The 20,039-nt window shown below is 42.9% G+C and overlaps 1 protein-coding gene across 4 annotated transcripts in view; it reads right to left on the minus strand.

The window, feature by feature from the left end:
- Positions 1–20,039, minus strand: part of Plekhm3 (pleckstrin homology domain containing M3) — a 169,481-nt gene that overhangs the window by 78,061 nt on the left and 71,381 nt on the right. For 3 of the 4 annotated variants that reach the window (XM_021171504.1, XM_029477340.1, XM_029477337.1), the window contains exon 5: positions 16,991–17,184. In XM_021171504.1, the coding sequence (XP_021027163.1) occupies positions 16,991–17,184 (194 nt within the window). Of the gene's footprint in view, positions 1–16,990; positions 17,185–20,039 lie in introns of those variants that run through there. The other variant, XM_029477346.1, reaches the window with a different exon arrangement.

Consider the following 20,039-nt stretch of genomic DNA (forward strand, 5'->3'; position numbering starts at 1 on the left):
TTGAGAGAGAGACTGGTTTCTCTATGTTAAGCTGGTCTCCACTTGTGGTCATCATCCTGCCTCAGTATCCAACATTCAACCAATACAGGTATACTTCACTATACTGGCTCCTGTGCCTTCTCTCTAAGGGCAGTAAAAATAGAGAGAATCTGGCAGGTATTCCCGACAAGATATCAGAAGCTCTTTCTGGAGTAATGACAAAGAGATACTGAAAGCTGCAGGTACATACTTTTAAGGGACTTTCTCTAAGGACTGACAACATTTAAAATGGGTGAAAGATGAGAAGAGGTCAAAGATGACTCTGGGTATCTGGTGTAGGCAAGTAGATGGTGATGCCCTGGCCAATATGGGATCAAGCTATCAAGGAGGAAGGATGACCAAGTTATGCCTATATGTGCTAACTATCCAGAGACAGACAGGGTGCGAGGGATGCAGAAGAGACAGACACTAAACATTAGCACAGACAGATGGAACAATCAGATCAGAAACTGAGGGGAAGAGAGATGAGCACAGATAAAGGTTAACTCTTTATGTTCCACTGTCTGGAACTACCTACATGTACACTTTGATGGTCTGCAATTTTTCTCATGTTTTGAATGTTTTGAAAAGAACATTCATACATAAGTTGGTATCTCTGTTTCCTCTTTTTTGTAAAATGTTCATATCCTTGTAGCATTGATCCAGCTTCCCCCAGTGCTTACAATTCACATAGCCACAGGACAATGGTCAAAGCAAAGCAATTAAGGACTATGCAATTTACAGACTTTATTTCAATTCCACCAATTATTTCAATAATGTTGCTTCTTTGTTCCAGGATCTTTTCCAGAATATAATAATGTATTTATGGAGTATAGTCTTCTTGTTAGGTGTACTTAAGTATTTCCAGGTCTCTTGAGACTCAAACACATATCTAGGACATGGTCTTTTAGTGGGATTCCAAGGGTAGCAACAGGAAATATCATATTCTAATAGGTAAGACAGGGGCTGCTGGGAGTGAACGGAAGGAAGGAATCATCTTGAAAGGTAAATAATGAAGTTTCTTAAGTATAAGTTAAGAGGCAGCAGTGCTGAGAAACAGATACACTGACCCAAGTGTGTGGGCTAGACAGTCATCTCACCATTCTACCCGACCTCTTCCATGGGTATAAAGACCCATTCTTCAGTGTGGAAGGACTGAAGGAAGGTTCTGGAATGGTCTATAGCAAGGACAAACACTAGAGAGCAGATCTGTTATGTTTTGATATTTAAAACTCTCTTTGGTCTAAAATCCTAACGTTTCTATGATTAGAAGTAGATAGGATAAAGGAAGTAGGTGTAAACTGAATTATCCTGGCATGCCCTTGAACTTGAGACAGGTAGAATCCTTAGTTATCCAAGCAAGCAAAGCCTGTGTTTTACCTGCAGCGAGGCAGGCCTTGGAACAGGTGCTGCGTTTGCTGCTTTAATGACCACAACTGATGAGTAAGGAAGAGACTTTTCAGTTTTTCCTTCCTGGGGTCTTCTTCCTTCCAAGCCCTGTTCATTATTCTTCTCACAGAAGCAATTCTGGCTTCTGTCATCACTACTATCCCTTCAGCATTATCTGTACAGCTGAAGGTAATTCTGCCTTTATTTAATGTTGCAAACTATGTAAATGTATTTTGCATGAATTTATTTTCCCTCTCCCTTTAAAGGAAACTCTTATGTTCCTCCAGAAGTTTGTCATCTGCTGTCTCCCTGTATCAGGTTCCAGTGTTGAACACCATAATTTACATGAGGTCAGTTATGATAGACATAAAAATTGGACAATTCAATATATGCAGAAAAGATAAAAGAACTGAGCCTACTGGGTCTGGAGAAGATGTGTGTCCAAAAGATTTCGTGGTAGCCATGAAAATACAGACTTTTAAGAGAGATAATGTCAATCAGCCCTTCTCTCCACGAGGAAGGAAGTAGTGACATAAAAACACTGATGCCAAAAGGGAGAATACATCTCCCCAGAGGGGCCAGTGGGACCTAGTAAAAGGCACCTCCTGTAGAGATGCTTTTTAATGTAAATGAAAGAGAGGAGGATTTTCCTACAGACATTTAGAGATAGGGCTGTGCTCTTGTGCTCATATGCCTCCATTGCAGGGCAACAGGGCAGATAAGGCTCGCTGCCCCTTGCTCACCTCTCCATGGAAGCAAACTGAATTAGAAACACATTCTCTAAGCATTTCCTCCAGGCAGACTAACCACAGAGGAAAGCCAGGGTGAGACACAAACACCAAGATCAGGTTGGCAGCCAAGGTCATTTCCATCTACATGACCCCAAGAGCTGCTCTACTGTGGTTTGGGTCATATAAGCTGCCCATCAGATATAGGCCCTTGAGAAAATGGAGTGAACTAGCAGGGATACCTAGGGTCTTTTCTCCTTCAAGTCCAAATAGGACATGGGTTATACAGGACCTAGACAGGCAGAGCCTGCTCAATCAGCAGAAAGATGCCCGAGGCAGATCTACCCACGGGAAGATACCTCAGGGGAGGCAGTTTCTTCCGGGAATATGCTGGTAGAGCTATTTATGTCTGAGAAGCAAAATTTGGTGCCCCCTAAAGATACTTTTGCCAGCATTAATTTTACTTAATACATTCAATACAGCATTGGTAATTATTTGCATTCATTGGTCAGAAAATCCTGATTACCTTATTTACCATGAATGTAACAAATACCCCGGCAACCTGTCACTATGGTTAAGAACCTAAAATCAAAATCCAAAATAACACATAAGAGGATGTTCACAATCAGCTATTGGATGGATCACAGGGCCCCCAATGGAGAAGCTAGAGAAAGTATCCAAGGAGCTAAAGAGATCTGCAACCCTGTAGGTGCAACAACATTATGAACTAACCAGTACCCCAGAGCTCTTGACTCTAGCTGCATATGTATCAAAAGATAGCCTAGTCAGCCATCACTGGACAGAGAGGCCCATTGGACACGAAAACTTTATATGCCCCAGTACAGGGGAATGCCAGGGCCAAAAAAAATGGGAATGGGTGCGTAGGGAAGTGGGGGGGAGGGTATGGGGAACTTTTGGGATAGCATTGGAAATGTAATTGAGGAAAATACGTAATAAAAACATATTTAAAAAAATCCAAAATAAGCACATACTCCATTGACTTAAGCAGATGCTGGGCTCACAGTATGCAGCAGTCAGTGTGCCTGCCACTGAAGATTTGGAAAAGCACAGTTTGTAAACATACAGATATACATACAGGGTGAGGGGAGCTGGCAGGTTACCTGGCCAGGAAAGGCCTCCTTGAGTGGGAAGTGGGGAGTTACTGGGAGGAAGTGGAGGTGGAAGGGTGGATGGTATTCCAGGTGGAAAGAGCAGTAGTAGCAGGCACTCAAAAGTTCGAGCATGCCCAATACCTAGTAAGCCTCTCCTGGGCAAGGGTACCCCATGCAATGTGAGCTTAGATTTAGTATGTAAGTTAGTATGTAGCCAGCCAGTACATGTGTGTGTCTTGACTGTCATGCTGAATCTACTTAAAGAGAAATGGGGTGCCACAGAAGTGCCCTAAGTAAGACAAGGCCATGGTGAGAGCTGACGGGGAGAGAAGGGGGTGAAGGCAGGAAGGACCAGGTGAGAAATAAAGAGCTCTAAGAGGATGAAAGCTTACAAAGAGAGGCCTTCCACCAGAAAGACTGTCTGTCACCTCAATCTTCAGGTCATGGCAAGCCACAAAGAAGCCTCCATTTCCCCACTAAGTCGGGAACATCACTGGAAGCTGTGTCTGCTGAAAGAGGAAAGAAGAGGAACCCTCTCACTGGGAGAGTGTCTGGGCTGTGGAAGAAGATGGGAACTGTATGGTATGGCCAGATGGAGTCTCCTGAGTCAGCTCAGGAAATTCCTGTCTCCGGCCTTTGGGTTTCAGGTGGAGCTACGATTATAAGGAAGGCCAGGACAACACACCCGGGAAACAGAAAAGACCTGGCCCTTGAGAAACAGTGCCAGAAAGGATTTTTCCAGGGAGAAGCCTGGGAAGGAACACTTTGACAGCAGAACTGCTTCAGGGAGGCCAAAGGAGGGAGCTTCTCAAGGGGCAAGAAAGAATCCACAGCCCAGGAGCTGGGGGGCGGGGGTGGCACACAGCACAGGGAAAACTCTCAGGAGCCCCCTAGAAACAGGAATTCAGAGCTGACCTCAGATAATGGTTTGGGCAGGAGGAAGACAGCCAGACTGCAGAGGGTCTGAGGGTGGTACACGACTCTTTTCAGAACTTAGCTTTAAAAGAAAGGAAAGTGGGCCGCTGCTAAAGAAGGATACAGGACGGGACGGAGAAAAGGTTCCTTTCTAAAGAATGGGGGAGACTTGAGCACATATATGCTAAGATAAAAAATGTTAGTACAGAAGCAGGAACACAAGCATAGGGGTAAGTAACAGGGGCTGCCCAGGAAAGGGAACTGAGGAGTCAACTGGAAACTCTTTCATTCTCTCTCTCTTAAAATGCATTCATTTTTTACTAAAATGTTATGTAATAGATATTACTTATTAATTTCTCCTATGTAACTTCCAAATCTCACCATATTAGGAACTCAAAGCTGCACACTAAGTGAGAGATATCTGTCTTAGCAGTCCTTGGGTAAACAGGATCCTTGCTGCGGAAGATCTCTTTGGTTTTCAGGTGAGGCTGCTATGTTTGGGGCTTCCTATGCATGAAGTGACCTCCCTGCACTATAACACTATTAATCACCAGGCCCAGTAGCATTTCTGTAGCAGGCCAACCACATGCACGTCCCTGCTCATGGCAATGCAAACTCATCTAACTGGGCCTGACACTCAAGTCAAAGGACAAAAGTGGTAAGAGTCAGCTCTACACTTGTCTCATCCATCAACGGAAACCACAGCACTGACAGGTTCTCTGGTACCAGAGAATACTGAAGAAGCCTGCTACAAGTCCACAGCCATCAACTAACACACCTAGATCTAGTAACAACGTTTCCATTCATCTTCTTTGGAACTTGGAAGGTAACTTAAGAGAAAAGATGAAAATGGAAAAGGAAAAAGTTCAAATATGATTCAGAGCCCTTATATTAGCTGACACTTGGGGTTAAACATTCAGAGATAATTTTCTATGAAATCAAAGACAGTAGAGTCTTAACAAACAAAGCAAAACACCAAGGGGGAACTCATTTCATTTTGTTCTATGCCATTACATCAAATAAATCAAGACCCATTTAACCTGAGTAATTTCTGAGGACTTCAACTCCCACTGAACCCTGCTACTCGCGACAGTAAGGGGCTGAGTTGGGCTCTGAGAGTAGTCTCTTCACAAGATTTTGATAGAATTGTTACTATATGTAACATTCCCAGGAAACTGAGCTCTCAGAAATACACAATTGGGATTTAAAAACCCCAAGACTGGGGCTGCTGAGAGGGCTTAGTTTGTAAGGTTCTTGCTGCATAAGCACGAGGACTTGAGCTCAATCCCCACAACATACATAAAAATGCCAGGTGCCGAATGTTATAGGGTAACCATCCGCTTTCTGACTGGATCAAAGCCTGATCCACAGGATGTACTGTATGTACAGAATACAATATATGTTTGGTACTGCAACCCTAGAACCAAGCTGGAAAGATCATAGACCTAGGGGAATCTCACTACTGTCGTTTGCTAAACAACATGTGACCAAACTGCCTTCTAAATCTTCATAGATTAGCGCAGCCTTTGTCAGAGGAACTTCTCACTGCAATGGAAGTAGCAACTGACACAGAAACTGGTACTAACTGCAGAGAATAAAGGACAGTGAAGTCCCCAGCCCTCAGTGGGATGCCTGCATCACCTTCTCCAAGGCTTAGGACACAGGAAGAGGGGACAAACAGAACGGAAGAACTGGAGGATGGGCAAGTGTATGCATTCTGCGCATACATAACACAGGCATAACATTGCCTCTGCCAATATTTCATCATAGTAGGGAGAGCGGCTCATCCCTCCCTGAGGGAGTCGTTTTAAAGTATATTTTGAGTCTTCTTTTTTAAAAATTTTTCATAGATTTCTTTAAATTAATTTTAATTATGTGTAGGTGTGTGTACATGAATGCAGAGGCCCACAGAGCTGGAGCTACAGTTACAGGCAGTTGTGGAGCACTTGATGTGGTTGTTAAGAAGTGGAGCCCAAGGAGGCAGTGCGCTCTCTTAACTCTAAGCCTCTCTCTAGCCCAGAACTCCTAACAGTTAACAGCAGCTGGGGGAAGGGGTGAAACTTTCTTTAGCAGTGTAGCCACCCTTAAGTTGCCCATGTTCTAGTAAATAACTTCCCACTCATTCTCCTTCAAGCAACCCTAATTAAACTCAGGGGTCTCACACAAAGACATGAAAGTGGAAGGGGGGCTTTTGGAGAAGAAGGGAGCTTTCAATGAGAGAAGGTAATGGGATAAAAATTACTTAAATTCAGCATATACATGCATGGCACTATCAAAAACATAATTTTTTTTTAAATGTCAGATGCAGTTGCAAGTACTTCCAGTGCTAGTGGGTGGTAGAGACAGGAAGATCCCTAGAGTCCACTGTCAGTTAGCCTAGCCAGTGAGAGACTGTGTCTTAAAACACAAGGTGCATGGTTCCCAAGGAACAAGACCCTAGGCTGGCTTCTGGCCTGTATATGCATGCGCACACATACACACATACATGTATACAGGCATACACACACACACACACACACACAATTAAAGTGAAGGGTGTTGGAATGCAATTATTTCAGTTTAAACAGACTTTAAAGAAAAAAATTACAATGCACATATTCATATGCATAATAAAAAAAGATAATGCCGAATGAGGACCTCTGGAATTTGATTCTGAATAATAAGGGTCTGAAAGAAAATAAGTAGAGGTGAGTAAAGGATACTTTACAAAGAAAACCATTTATTCACATATTACTACTGCGTTTTTCAGAAATATGTGATCCAGGGTAGGTAATTTGTACTGAGTTGCGAGAGCCATTGTGACTTTGCACCCACATCGAAATCTGTAAAAAGCACTGTGAGGCATCCCAGGAAGAGCAATTTGGTGTTAGTGATCTGAGCTGCAGACGCTCAGGAAATAGTTACATTAGGCTGGGTATGGAGAGGGCTCATGCATCCAGCCATGCTCCGAGCTAATGGAAAAACAATTTGAAATCAAAGGCAGATATTTCGATGAGAACCCACACTGAAGAAATGAGCTTCAATCATTTCTCTAGATGTCTCATTTTGCTAATCTCATTGGTTGAAAAAGTGACAAGCTTGCACAAGGTATTATATCTGAGTAGATAGTTACAAGAAATAAGGGTTTCCTTACCAGGTCATTCAGAAAGTGTGTGTAAGCTACTTAGTAACAATCTGAAGACTGGAGTAGCAATGCTTGGGAAGTAATTTGGGCTGTGATTATTCTGGGGCCTGGCATAACAGTGACAGATCACATCTCTTTTATAAATCCCAGCTCAAATTCCTAAAGTAGTTTAAATAAGAACAAGAATGTTGGACTTTTAATACAATGTTCCAAAAATTATTTTTAGGTAATGATATATTTTATTTTAGAAAGAGACAAGATTACTTCCTAACGTTTTAAAGAATTTTTCAGTCAAGAGTTACGTGTGTGTGTATAGTTTAGTACAATTAACATACACCTTCGCAGCACTCCTTCCTCAAAGCTTCCTAATCTGTTTACTACGGTATGGCATGGCCTCGTAGGCAGCCTCTAGCTCCATCTTAGATTTATGGTATTGGTTTGTATTTATATCTAAGCTATCTACCTAATAGATTTCTGGCTGAATGAGACCTCTGGAGAAAGTGAAGGAAGGGAGGCATGACAGCAGAGCAGGCAGGCAGATCATTTACAAATGATATTTCTAGAGTGGGTCCAAAAGAAAAATCATTTATGAGTCAATCTAAGGACAGTTGCTTTCAAACATTATCAAAATAGCATTTATATGTTATAGTTTCTGAGCCCTGGTAAATTTGTGCAGCTGGTCTGTTAAGACTATAGCCTAACTTTAGCTAGAGATAGCTTAAATTAACTAAGTTGAAACTAGCCATAAAAGCCTGGCTAATAAATATTCCAAAAAAAATAAAAATAAACATCATATTCATTTACAGAGCATAAAGAAGTGCTATTAATACACTTTAAATATTAATAAATGACTGATCTTTACTGATTCTATTTTAGGGAGAATATTGGGCCTGTGAGAGGGCTCAGCTGGTAGAGGTGCTGTGTCCAGCGGATAACTGCAGCTTCACCCCTGGTTCCCAAATCCCACAAGGTAGTAGGAGAAACCACATCTCCACACAGGCACTGCAGCATGGGAATGTGTACACACACGCGCGCGCACACATGCACACAAACATGCACATACTTCATAGCTAAAGAGGTTTATTCTTCTAAAATTCAATATTAACCATATTTTACATACTTAGACCTCATATTTTTGAGGCAAAATACTCTTGAGATCAGAGACACAGCAAGAAATCTGTGTGTGTGTGTCTCTGTGTGTATGTGTGTCTGTGTCCATTCATGTTTGTGTGATTGGGCACCAAAGGGTGACACTATTTCTACCTTAGTTTGAGACAGGCTCTCTCACTGAACCTGTAGTTCTGCATTGCTGGGCTGGCGGGCCAGTGAGCCTCAGGGATTCTCCGGCGTTCACCCTCCAGCACTGGAGTTACAGACACGTATGTCATGTAAGCTCTTCCATGGGTGCTGGGGCTCCATATACAGCCTCCTATGGCGTAGAGCAAGCTCTCTGCTCACTAAGCCATCTTCCCAGGTTCTGGATGAAGATGTTTTACCATCTCCTTATTTGCTACGACTCTCATTGAGTATACTGCTTAATATTATTATTATTTTACATCTACCAACACAACAAAATTGCAGTTTTGCTCAGTAATTCATGATCTTTTTAAACATTTAATGACATCACTTAGGCACAGTACCTCAGACCTCTTCTCCCAGGTCTGAGTGGCCAAAACAGGAAGACTGTCATGACTTCAGGGCCAATCTGAGTTCAGACTGAGACCCTGTCTCCACAAGGTGTACAACTAAGTGACATAACTACATGACAAACAACACACCTGCAACTATTTTAAAGAGAAAGATGCATTTACAGAGAGAAAAATCTAGAAAACAAGCTCAGAATAGTATGTGCTGTTTTATTTTATTTTTCTATAATGAATCATATATATTGTATTAAGCAAAACCCAGTTTGACCAAATGAAGTTGCCAAAATCTTAGTAACAATAGTTTATCTGCTTAATGAACTTATCCAACAAGTATTTATTAGTCTCCACTCTGTATCAGGCGCTGTTCCAGGCCCTGGGGATACAGCAGTGAGCAATACAGATAAAAAAACCATGATCCAGTGTAAGAGGGAAAGAGCAGAAGTATACATGGAACAAAGGACAACTTTGTACTTTAAGACAGGGAGACAGACAAAACACCATACCATGCCATCTGTGAATAGGCAATGAAAGAAGACAGGAGGGAAGGGAGGAGGAGGAGGCGGGGATATTAAGTTGCATACTGGTTGTAATTTAAAATACAGTCGGGCATGGTTCTATAAAGAGATGACTGCATAAAGACCTAGAAGAACAAGCAGGTGGTATAGAAACTCAGGCAGGAGCCCTCTTAGTATGCTCAAGGACCAGCAGAAAGGCCAGTGTGACTGGAACAGAGGCAGGAAGTGGTGGGAGGTGAGACAGAGACTAATGGGGATAAGACTGTGCGCAGCATTGGCTTCGACTCGGAGTGAAAGGTAAAGTTATTACATCAGTTGGGCCAGAAGTGACATCATCTAATCTGCACATTAGCTGCAGCCAGAATCCTAAGAACAGACTGCCGCAGGGGACCAGTGACTGCAATAGTCCAGGAGAACACGTCGGAGCCTTGGACTTTGGTGGTAGCACTGACAGTGGAAAGAGAAGACAAGGTTTGAAGTTGAAGCTGTCAGTCTGCCAAGAGGAAGGTGTATGGCTTGGAACAGAGGTGTTCTTAAGTGATATAGGAAGCGGGTAGTCTGCAGTAGGAGGTGGGACAGAGATTTTATGAGCTTAGTTTGGACGTAGGTAAACTTGAGATGATATTAAAAGTGAAAAGACCCCTTCACCAGCTGCACTTAGCTTCACACTTCAGTGACCTCACTAGAAAATCAGAGTAGCTCTGGGTAAAACAGTAAGGGGACAAAATACGAGTTTGACGGGATAATGTTAATAAAAATGGCAATCTTCATGACAGAAAGAGCCCATTGCTTAGCAAAACTAACATTTCAGTGGGAACTCACACTGGATATGCTCACCATTCAAATAAAATGTGAAACAGGAAAAGGAGAAAGTCAAGTCAGTGTGCTGCTGCAGAACAACCAGTCAGAGGGAACTTAAAACAACAGGCCTAACTTCCTTTCCTGACACGTGACCCAGCGCTGCTCGGACTCACCAGGAGCACAGGCTTGAGAGTGTAGATTGCCCCCAAGCAGCACGGGAAAGAACAGTTCAGGTTTACTTCACAGTGGGCATTCAGATTTACTTAGGCATATCAAGACCCAACTCACACTGGATTATGGGAAATACTCAAGCAGCCATGCAAATTTCCCAGAACCCAAAGATTTGAGTGTTCACAAGAGAAACATAGGATTTCAGAAAAGCTTGTCCAAGAGCTGGTGATGTTTTCGGTGGTCTAAAGTAAAATGGGGTGGGGTGAGGGCGACAGATACACTAGAAAGCTTTTAAAATGGATTTTCTTCTTAAAATGTGTTTGACTTCTGAGGTTGTTTGCCTTTGTGTTTTTTTAGTATTACTATATTCTTATATGAAATGGTAGTGAGAAATAATAATTTGTTTTTAATATCTGTTTTGGCTAGAGGCACACTTGAAGCAACCCTGCAGATACTGCTATACTTCTATTTTAAGTATCTAGGTCTGGGAAATAGAAAGGTCTGGCAAACTGTGACCTATAGAAAAAGCATTTGCTTGCACTAAGCCAGTTGTCCTGCCTGGCCCCCCAGGAACGACTGCCTGTTGCCGAGCCCAGGCCTGGCCCAGCCAGCCATCTTACCTCTTCATCTTTCTCCACAATCTTCTAAAGGACCTCAATCAAGTCTTCAGGAGGGATGAAAGAGAGTCCTCTCAGGAGCATGAGCCCAGAGTGACTGTAAACATCTGGGAGACAGTGGCAGGTGGGTGACTACCAGTTCAAGGTCAGTCTGTTCTACCCAGTGAGCCAGCCCCATAGAAAGGCCTTGTCTAAAACACATGCTAAGAGCGTATGGAGACCTCCAGACATCACTATCATTCATTAAGCAAGAAGCAGTGATCTACGATGAGAAAACACGGCTCCAGTTGGACTCTACTGCTCACCAGCCTTTCACTGTTGGCAAGTCAGAGAGCCTCTCCAGCACTGACCTTTCCTCCTTTGTCCTATGTGCCTCAAAGGCTGCTAGAAAGAAAATTATAGATTTCTGGGAGAGTCCCTCTTATGGATAAAAATCCCAATAATTGTAAATAATTCTGAAAACGTGAGATGACATAACTTTAATGATTCATTAGCTCTTGTTGTACAACCAACTGATGCAAAGCTTCTATCTTAGGCTCTAAGACAGAGCAGAAGAATCTGGTCCTCTAAGAGCCTTCCAGGAGTCAGCAACATAGGAAATGAGCCTGAAGAGATGTAAGTCACCCAGGCACCTAAGCATCAACTGAGTGGTCCAGATGATCACTATTGGAAGATATCACTGAACAAAGACAAGAAGAGGAAGCATCTGAGCTCGCCTAAAGTCGAGTGGCCTGTAGGTGGGAGCGGGGGGGTAGTATGTCAAGGAAATGAACATTTGATTTAGACTGGGGTGTCTACGACCCGCCAAGTGCCAAGTGAAAGATGAAGCTATACATGTAGGTTATGGCCAGGTCACAGGTATCAGATGGCCAACCAGGCGTGCTATGATATGCTGCAGGTAGCTGAACTATGTACAGTCTAGTCAGTCTACTCTATGGCTGAATGGCTGTTAACCTGGACTAGTCAGGGGACCCAGTACAGACAGGAGTCCCAGTTAGCAAACTAGAGAAACAGGTGATGAGAAGCCAGACCCAACGGGTGACAGGAACAAAAAGTAAAGGAAGCCTGTAACCATCTCTTAGTGAATCTTAAAGCAAAGCTTCCAGATGAAGTTCCAAGTACAGACAGTAAGGATGACATGTGTATCATGGAGCATGTGTAAAGGCCACAGGAAACCTGAAGTATCGACCTAGGGTAAAAAGTTCTTCCCCTGTTCTCTTTGGGGAAGGGGGATAAGGAGGCCTCCTGTCTATTATTCTCTTTTGCCATATGCCAGGCTGGCTGGCCTGTGAGCTTCCAAGGATTCTCTTGGCTCTGACACCTGTCATCTTCCCTAGGAGTTTCTGGACTACAGAAGCACAATACCATGCCCAACTGTGTGCATCTCTCTGTGTATGTGTGCACATTTATGCATTATATGGGCAACTCCTTCTTTTTAAATGCCATTTCAGAGCTTAGCAGAGTCATCCCTGTAAGGCCAAATAGAAAGGTCTGTTGGCCAAGTTTATCCTTGAGGCACCTCTCTTGGTACTTCTGATTCACACCCATCCTCCTAGACCTGAGTTTAGCTGAGCATGTAGGCAATTCTTCCTTATGTCCCTCAAAAGCATGTCCCTTAATGGCTACTGATCCCACACTTCCTGACACTGCCGAGATTTCCCAGAGTTCTTCACACACCATCATGTGTGGACACGATAAATAACTCTTCTAACAAAAAAGTTAACAAGGCCTTAGCTAATTCGGCAGGGTCACCATCTGGGAGTCGTCAGAAACACAGAACTGTCAGCACTGTAAACATTTCAGGCTTCATGAAGACACCGACTCTTTCTAAACTAATCAGTGCTGCCAGTCAAGATTTGCAGCAGAGATTCAAGAACAAGAAATCCATTAAACAACAATAACAAGACCAGTGAGGATGAAAACCGTACAGTCACAATAACAAGGGCCTAAAAGCAAACTGTGACTTCCCTAATAAGGCAGAGACCCACGCTGGCTCCCTGGCGGTCAAGCGCCAATACGATTAATCAGTCTGTTTCCAGTTTTCTCGAGACAGCAATATTAACAGTTTGCTTTACTCTGTTTATATGGTGCTGACAGGTCTTCAGCATGTTGGGCCTACTTGCTGGTGATTAATGACCACTCTCATTCTGAGGTAAAACCAGGCAGGAAGAAAATGCCTTTTGTAACTAGTTAGGAACCGCATCCTCTGCTATTTTTGTTGTTGTTGCCCTGTTGCCCATTGGCACCTCCCTCTGTCTAAGGGTACTCATCTCCTCTAACCGGTTCAGTGCCTTTTCCCTGCCCTGAGATGCTCTACCCTCTGCTCAAAAAGGGAACCTAAAATGCACACTGTGAGTGAGCTTGGCATCATGAAAGATATTGTTGGTTCATTTTGTTATAAAAATCTCATTTCTATAAAAATGAAAGGACAGATGTAAAGTGGCTCTGGAAATGGGAATTTTAGCATGTGGTATAGGTAATAATCATGACTACAGCTGTGCTTACACACACAGAAGCCAACAGAGTTGGAATTATATTCAGGTTACTGTAGGAAGTATTGACACCTCAGAAAGTCTGAGAGATTATTGCATTAAACAGTCATATTTCAGCAAGGTCACAAAGATTTGAAATAATATAAAAGGACCCGTCCTGTCCACATACCCTCCCTTATAAAAAGAAAGCTGTGAGCATATACTATTTATCCCTAGTGTACTTATCTTTTTCCCTTTGTTTTTTAATTCACTTCGTGTATATGTGTGTCTGTGCACACACGTTTGTGCCGTGGGAGCCTGGAAGTGTAAGGACAAGTTTGTAGGTCCTGGTTCTCTGCTTTACCATGTAGGTTCTGGGGATCAAAATCGGGTTATCAGACTTAGAAACAAGTGCCTTTACCCATTTGGCCACCCTGCTTTTTCTGTTTGTTTGTTTGTTTAGACGTGGTCTTGCAATACAGCCTGGCTGACCTCACTCTCTCTACATAGCACAGAATGGCTTTGACTCTGTGCTACAGATTATTTATTCCCTTAGCCTCATAAATGTAGGATTATTAGTGTGTGCCTCATCACCCAGTCACCAAATACTATTTTACTTATTTTTATTGCACTTTATTGTGACAGAATCTCTGGTAGCCCAGACTGGCCTGGAATATACACCACAGCCAGAGATAACCTTGAACTCTGATCTTCTTACTTCCACCTACTTAAGTCCTGGGATTCAGGCATGCACTAACCCCAACATCATCTTCACATACCTATGTGTAGAGAATCTAAGAAAATGAAAACTAAACAAGGACGAATGGGCTTCTTGTAAGGCCCGCTAGGACCCAGTATCTCAGTGCTTGCACTCAGATGAGTCCGGCGTGCTTGGAGACCAGGTAGCTTCTTCCTACAACACTTCCCTGTGTGCCTCTCTCCTCAGACAGCAGCAGAACTGCATTAGTTCTGACAGAGAGAACATCAGGGCTGGCTTTTAAGTAGAGCATTTTATCAAAGGTCTTTGAAATCAGATGCAAGAACAATCTGATATGAAAGCACTATTAATAACAATAATACTATACTGAGCACCTATGGACCAGCACTGTTATGAATGCTTCAGTTATGTAAACGTGTTCCATTCCCACTACTGTGACTATCCTGAGTTAAACAATAGTCTTTGTTTGAAGTACAGAATACGAGAGAAAGTAGAACAATACACTCAACTACACTGGGCAAACTTTGAACCCCTTATATGAGCTTTAATAACTCATCTAATGTAAAGGCTGACGGGAGAGGGAAGAGTGATATTAGCTAGACTAGTTATAAAGGTTCTAAAGCGGTTCTGGGAGAGGAAAGATTTAACAGTTATCTCAGAAACTGCAGTACACATGTTTAAATGTAGCAAAATTGGAGTTTATCAAGAAAAGGCTTCAAAATTGATGCAAGCAGAAAGGTAAAAGACTTAAGTAAAAACAGTACTATATGCCTTAGGGTAGCCTGGCCTTCCCAAGAGACATGCCTGACTGAGTATTTTGACTCATTTGACCAGTTATTTCTTTTATTTATCCATTCAAACTCTTTGTAGGCCTGGCTAGGTGGATAAGGGACAAACTAACTGGAAAGCATCTTCCTCCCTCTTAGTAGGTGACTGGTTCCAGTCACTGTTCAGTGGTCTCAACGGGCATGAACACCCATGTGTGCTTCTCCTCCTCCCCTGACTCTGTCCTTCCAGCCCTTAGAACGCTATGCATTGCTTTATGGGATGGCCGGGAGCAAGTCTGGAAGACAGAAATGAAGAAAGGGAAGAGGACTGCTGTCTTCCTTCCCGTGGCTGTGGGACGAGCCTCTTAAGGCCTTTGCCCTAAACTTCCACTTCTTTCTTGCTGGTTTGGCTATAAGGCATAGTACATGGTGGCAAACCACGAGCCTGCTGGAATGGAGAATGCCAGGCATCCATAAGAGGAGGGTCCTTCTATTTAACTTCCAAATGCATGCTGTATTTGGGATACTTTAGCCAAAGCTAAATATTATAATGGAAAGGTATCCAATAGGATTCCCATGTGTAGCTTTTCATATCATCCACAACTACAGGCACAAGGAACACAAGCTCTGAACAAATCCAGAAGTACTGAAGTAGCAAATGAGAGTATTTTGAGGGCTAAAAGAAATGCTGCTTCTATCTAATTCAGTTGCTAAATGAATTGGAAACATAGAATTCAACCGTCCTTCAAGGACAGTCCTGAGAAATTTTTGAGATGTCTTTATTTTTTAATTCATGAGTATGGATGTTTTGCATGCATGCACACCATGTGCGTAAACTGCCCCATCAGAAGAGGGCATAGGATGGCCTGGAAGTGGGGTTACAGAAAGCTGTCAGCTGCCATGTTGGGTGCTTGGAGTCAAACCCTCTGGAACACAAGTAAGTGCTTTTGACTGCCGAGCCACCCTTAGGCCCCCAGGAAAGTTCTGAGCTTCTAAATTAAGATCTGCCTAGCTTCTATGAAGGGAAGTCTCTACTGCTTTCAAGAAAAACATCTAGGTGACTGAGTGGGAAGCGCCCTGCTCCATGATCTGCTTTTTCATTGTTATTTCATAAGAGCTCATCTGCATAGCATGTACCTTTCACTACCTACAGTTAATGCTTTCTAGAATGTCTTCTTCAGATGCCTGGGGTCATGTCAGTTTCTTTGAATTTGAAGTTGTAAACTCTATTGTTTTGATTCTTTCCAAAGGCTCTTATCCAGGTGGGCTTCCAGAAACATTTACTATGATTAATATATGCTGATGGTCATTTCTATTAAAATGAAAAAAAAAAAACAAAAGGTATTTCAGGGACTTATGCAAGCCATCAACAATTACTTGAAGAATTTAAATGCTCATAATATACAACTGTAAAATAAGGAATTTTGTAAGAGCGAGCACATTTGAACTGCATTTTAAGGATCTGAGTTTGGCTTGGCCTTATGTGTTCTGTGAACTATGAACTGACTCAGTTACAGGAAGAGAGCAGCCTGTACCAAGTGCAAGGTGAAAGGCAAACGCCTGGGCTGTGTGCTTTAGTGCCATGCTTTCTTCCTGCAGCAGTTATCAAGTTAGTATATGTTTTGGTACAGAAAAAGAAAAGATTTGAATAGTCATTTGCATTTTTCCCATTAAAGTACTTTTCAGTTGTGAAATATTTCAGAACAGCTCATGCTTACGTATAAGCAACAAGTAAAACCTAGAGAAGTACTAATCCCTGCCTACATGGTCTGTGAAAACCCCACAAGGTTAGGGTAACACACTGGTGGGGAAGTGGCTGAGCAGTGATGCTCACTTTTGCTTGGTTCAGCTGACTGGGGACAAAGGAGAAATTGAAATGAGCCAGGGGCAGAGGTGGTCTGGTGGTAGCAGGAGACATAAAGACTGGAGAAGGGCTACCTTGGAAAGGGGCTTAGGGGGCATCTGACCAGCTTCCTGAGCTGGCATTCGATGACTTACCTGCGGCGCAGATCCTCCGCCACTGCTGCCCGGCAGCTGAACAAATAGGCCCGGAGTGACTTCAACCGCTGTCGCAGTCGTACAACGGTGGCCAGTGGCTCAGCATGGAGGTACAGCATGGGGTTCTCCTGCTGGATGTCGATCAGAGGTTCTTCGTACACATACTCCAGAAACTCCTTGGCCTGCTTGGATACCTGCAAAACAAGCCCTGGCTGTCAGCACTGGCGAGTCACCCAGCCTTCCACATCTGTCTGCTTTGCCTAGAAACCACACTTGTGACAATGTACGTAGTGCTGCTGGTCACTGCTAAGGGAAGGTCCATTGAAGAGCTGAACACTGTGTAGCTTCTCTTCTTACCTCTAAAAGCTCAACTGCAAATGTGGAAGGAATTCATCAACTCCACAGCTCATGTTAGAAATTACCTGTGATGGCACAGACCTCACAGATCTACCATACCGATGTCATGTTTCTGATTTGTTTACTGTTATATTCCTACTGTGATGAACTAAGAAGGATGTGATCAAGAAGGAAACTTGGTGAAAGATACTCAAATGTTCCCTGTCTGTTCAACTTGTAATTATTTCAAGCAATATGCCAAAAAGACACAAACAAACAACTCACAAAAAACCAAAACCAAACAAACAAAACCCCTCATAGTCTTTAAAAACTGTATAAATATGTAAACACGGATATATATATATTCCACAATACATTTTAAAAGTATTTTTTAAAACAGAAACTACACATATTGTGAAATATTAATAAAAACATTAAAATAAATACACAGGTATGCTCAAGAAAAGGAAGAAAAGGAGGGAACAAGGGAGAAAAAATTTGTGGAAAGTAAATTGATCAAATAGACACAGCTCAAAAAGGAGATGAGATGCCCTTGTAGAGGCCTGTGAGTGTGGGCTGACAGTTGTCCATACATCTATCCACCTCTAATCTTTATGAGTTCTTTTTAAGCAGCATCATTCTAGGTCGAGGTAAGTAGTGCACTGGAAATACAGTGTACCAGAGAAAGAGAGATGACCATAGCAGGGCAACCCACAACAGAGAAACTTCAGTTCCACACCACACTCTGTCATGTGAGTGACTGAACTCTCCAGGCCTGTTTGCTGAGTCTCAGATGGAATCTGCCAGTGACATAAAGAGCTGGCTCAGCCTCTGTTTGTGGAAAGTAAGCCTCTCCACAAGTTCCCAATAACTGACTCCAGAAGCAAGGCTGGGATCCAGCACTAGCATAAATAACGCTGTTCATTGAAAAGAAAACTGCAAATCCACTATGCTTTCCGCCCCACAGCAACAGCTTACCAACGAGGAGAACACAAGCCCTACCCTCATGTGGCTATTTAGTAGGAAAGATAATGACTCAAAACAAAACCACATGCAGCCTGCTATCACAGAGGGCTCACAGGAAGCTCAGTGAGGGGAATCAGCTTTCCTGGGGAAGGGGTAAGGAGCCAGGTAGGCCTGGTAAAGCAATCCACACTTGATCTAGGTCTGGAATTATAAGTGGAAGCTCATCCGATGGACAGAATGGCCAGGGAAGTGTGAGAAGGGGACAACAGCCTGACAAAATCACTAAGTCCCTCAACATACACTATGGGAGTGTGACTATCAGATGTGAGGCTCTTATGCACTTATTAAAAGTCTACTACTTACACACAATCAGCATGTTCAGCATCACCATCTTCTCAAAGTGGAAAGCTCACGTCTAAGTTTACATTTCCTTCAGGGCTATGGAAGTGCATCATTTCTTAAAGTGTGTGTGTGTGTGTGCGCGCGCGCGCGCGCGCGCGCGCGCACTCATGCACATGCTTATAAGCAATTATTTCTGAGATATCTGTTGTGTGGTTTATCCCTATGATGTCCTGCAGAGTGACAAAGTTAAAGGAGCTTAATAGACAGAAAATCCAGGCTCCAAACAGCTCCCGAATTAGCCAAGATCTTTAGCTGCTTTACCAGATCAGAAACAACAAGGTTCCAGAGTGCAGGAGCCTCTACTCTCATCTGTGAAGCCAAGACAGGAGCACATGCCAGACAGCGTAGCAGGCCGTGCTTTCTGTGAAGAACAAAGCAACTATGGCTCTGTCCTCAGACACCTCTCGGCTCCAGCTCCATACAGAAAGACAATACTGAGTTACGTGTTGTATTTACTGTGTTTAACTATCAGCTGCACTTACATATTTTCAATGATGAAAACAAGCCTGATGGTGTCCAGGGAAGTGAAGTACAATCCACTTGAAACTGTTGCTAAAAAATGATGTATTGTGCAATTCAATTAGTCTTCCTGGGGTACAGAACAGTGTTTATACTGAGTCAGGGCCCTGCTGAATTAGGTTAACAATGCTACCTTTTAGTAGGTGAACAGAAGGACAAAGGGCACTGGCCAGTCTCCCAGGCCTTAAAAGGCTTCTCTCCTCAGGTGCTACTTAAGCCCAAAAGCAAAGGGGAAAAAAAAAATCTTTTACAGAGACAGTAAAAGCAGGGACACTAATAGGACAGCAGCTACTGATAGCAGCGTTCATAAACTAATATGAGGAAAAAGAGAAACAGAGCTGGCTTCAGTAAAGGCAAGGCACTGCCTTCCCAATTTATTAGCACGCTCTCCTCCCAGAGTGCATCACTGGCTGCTTGGGTGTGTGAGCACATCCCTGGCTGCTGCAGCCATTTTTGGCAACAAGGCTGAGCTCATGGTTGAAGTCTTCAGAGCCCAGATTCCTTTGATTTCCATCCCATTCACAAAGACTAGTAAGGTAGGTTTTAGGAAAACTTGCAATCTGGCACGAAATAAATGCAAAACTGAGCTTTATAATTAATCTCCTTCTGATTCCTTGGGCTCTCAAAGTTTTCCTCCCTTTATTGGCAAGATGATTTAACACTCAAATCCTCTATCATAAAAAAGCTCTTTCCAAAAAGAAGAACTTTTAAATAAGAATTGGCCTAAGGAAGAAGCTATACTCTTATTAACCTAAGAGAAGACATCAATGGTATTCTTGGGTAGGCGTTTTTTTTTTCTGCTAATCTAAACATGGCATGAGTCACA

Source organism: Mus caroli, chromosome 1 (genome assembly GCF_900094665.2).
Source record: "Mus caroli chromosome 1, CAROLI_EIJ_v1.1, whole genome shotgun sequence".
Lineage (NCBI taxonomy): Eukaryota > Metazoa > Chordata > Mammalia > Rodentia > Muridae > Mus > Mus caroli.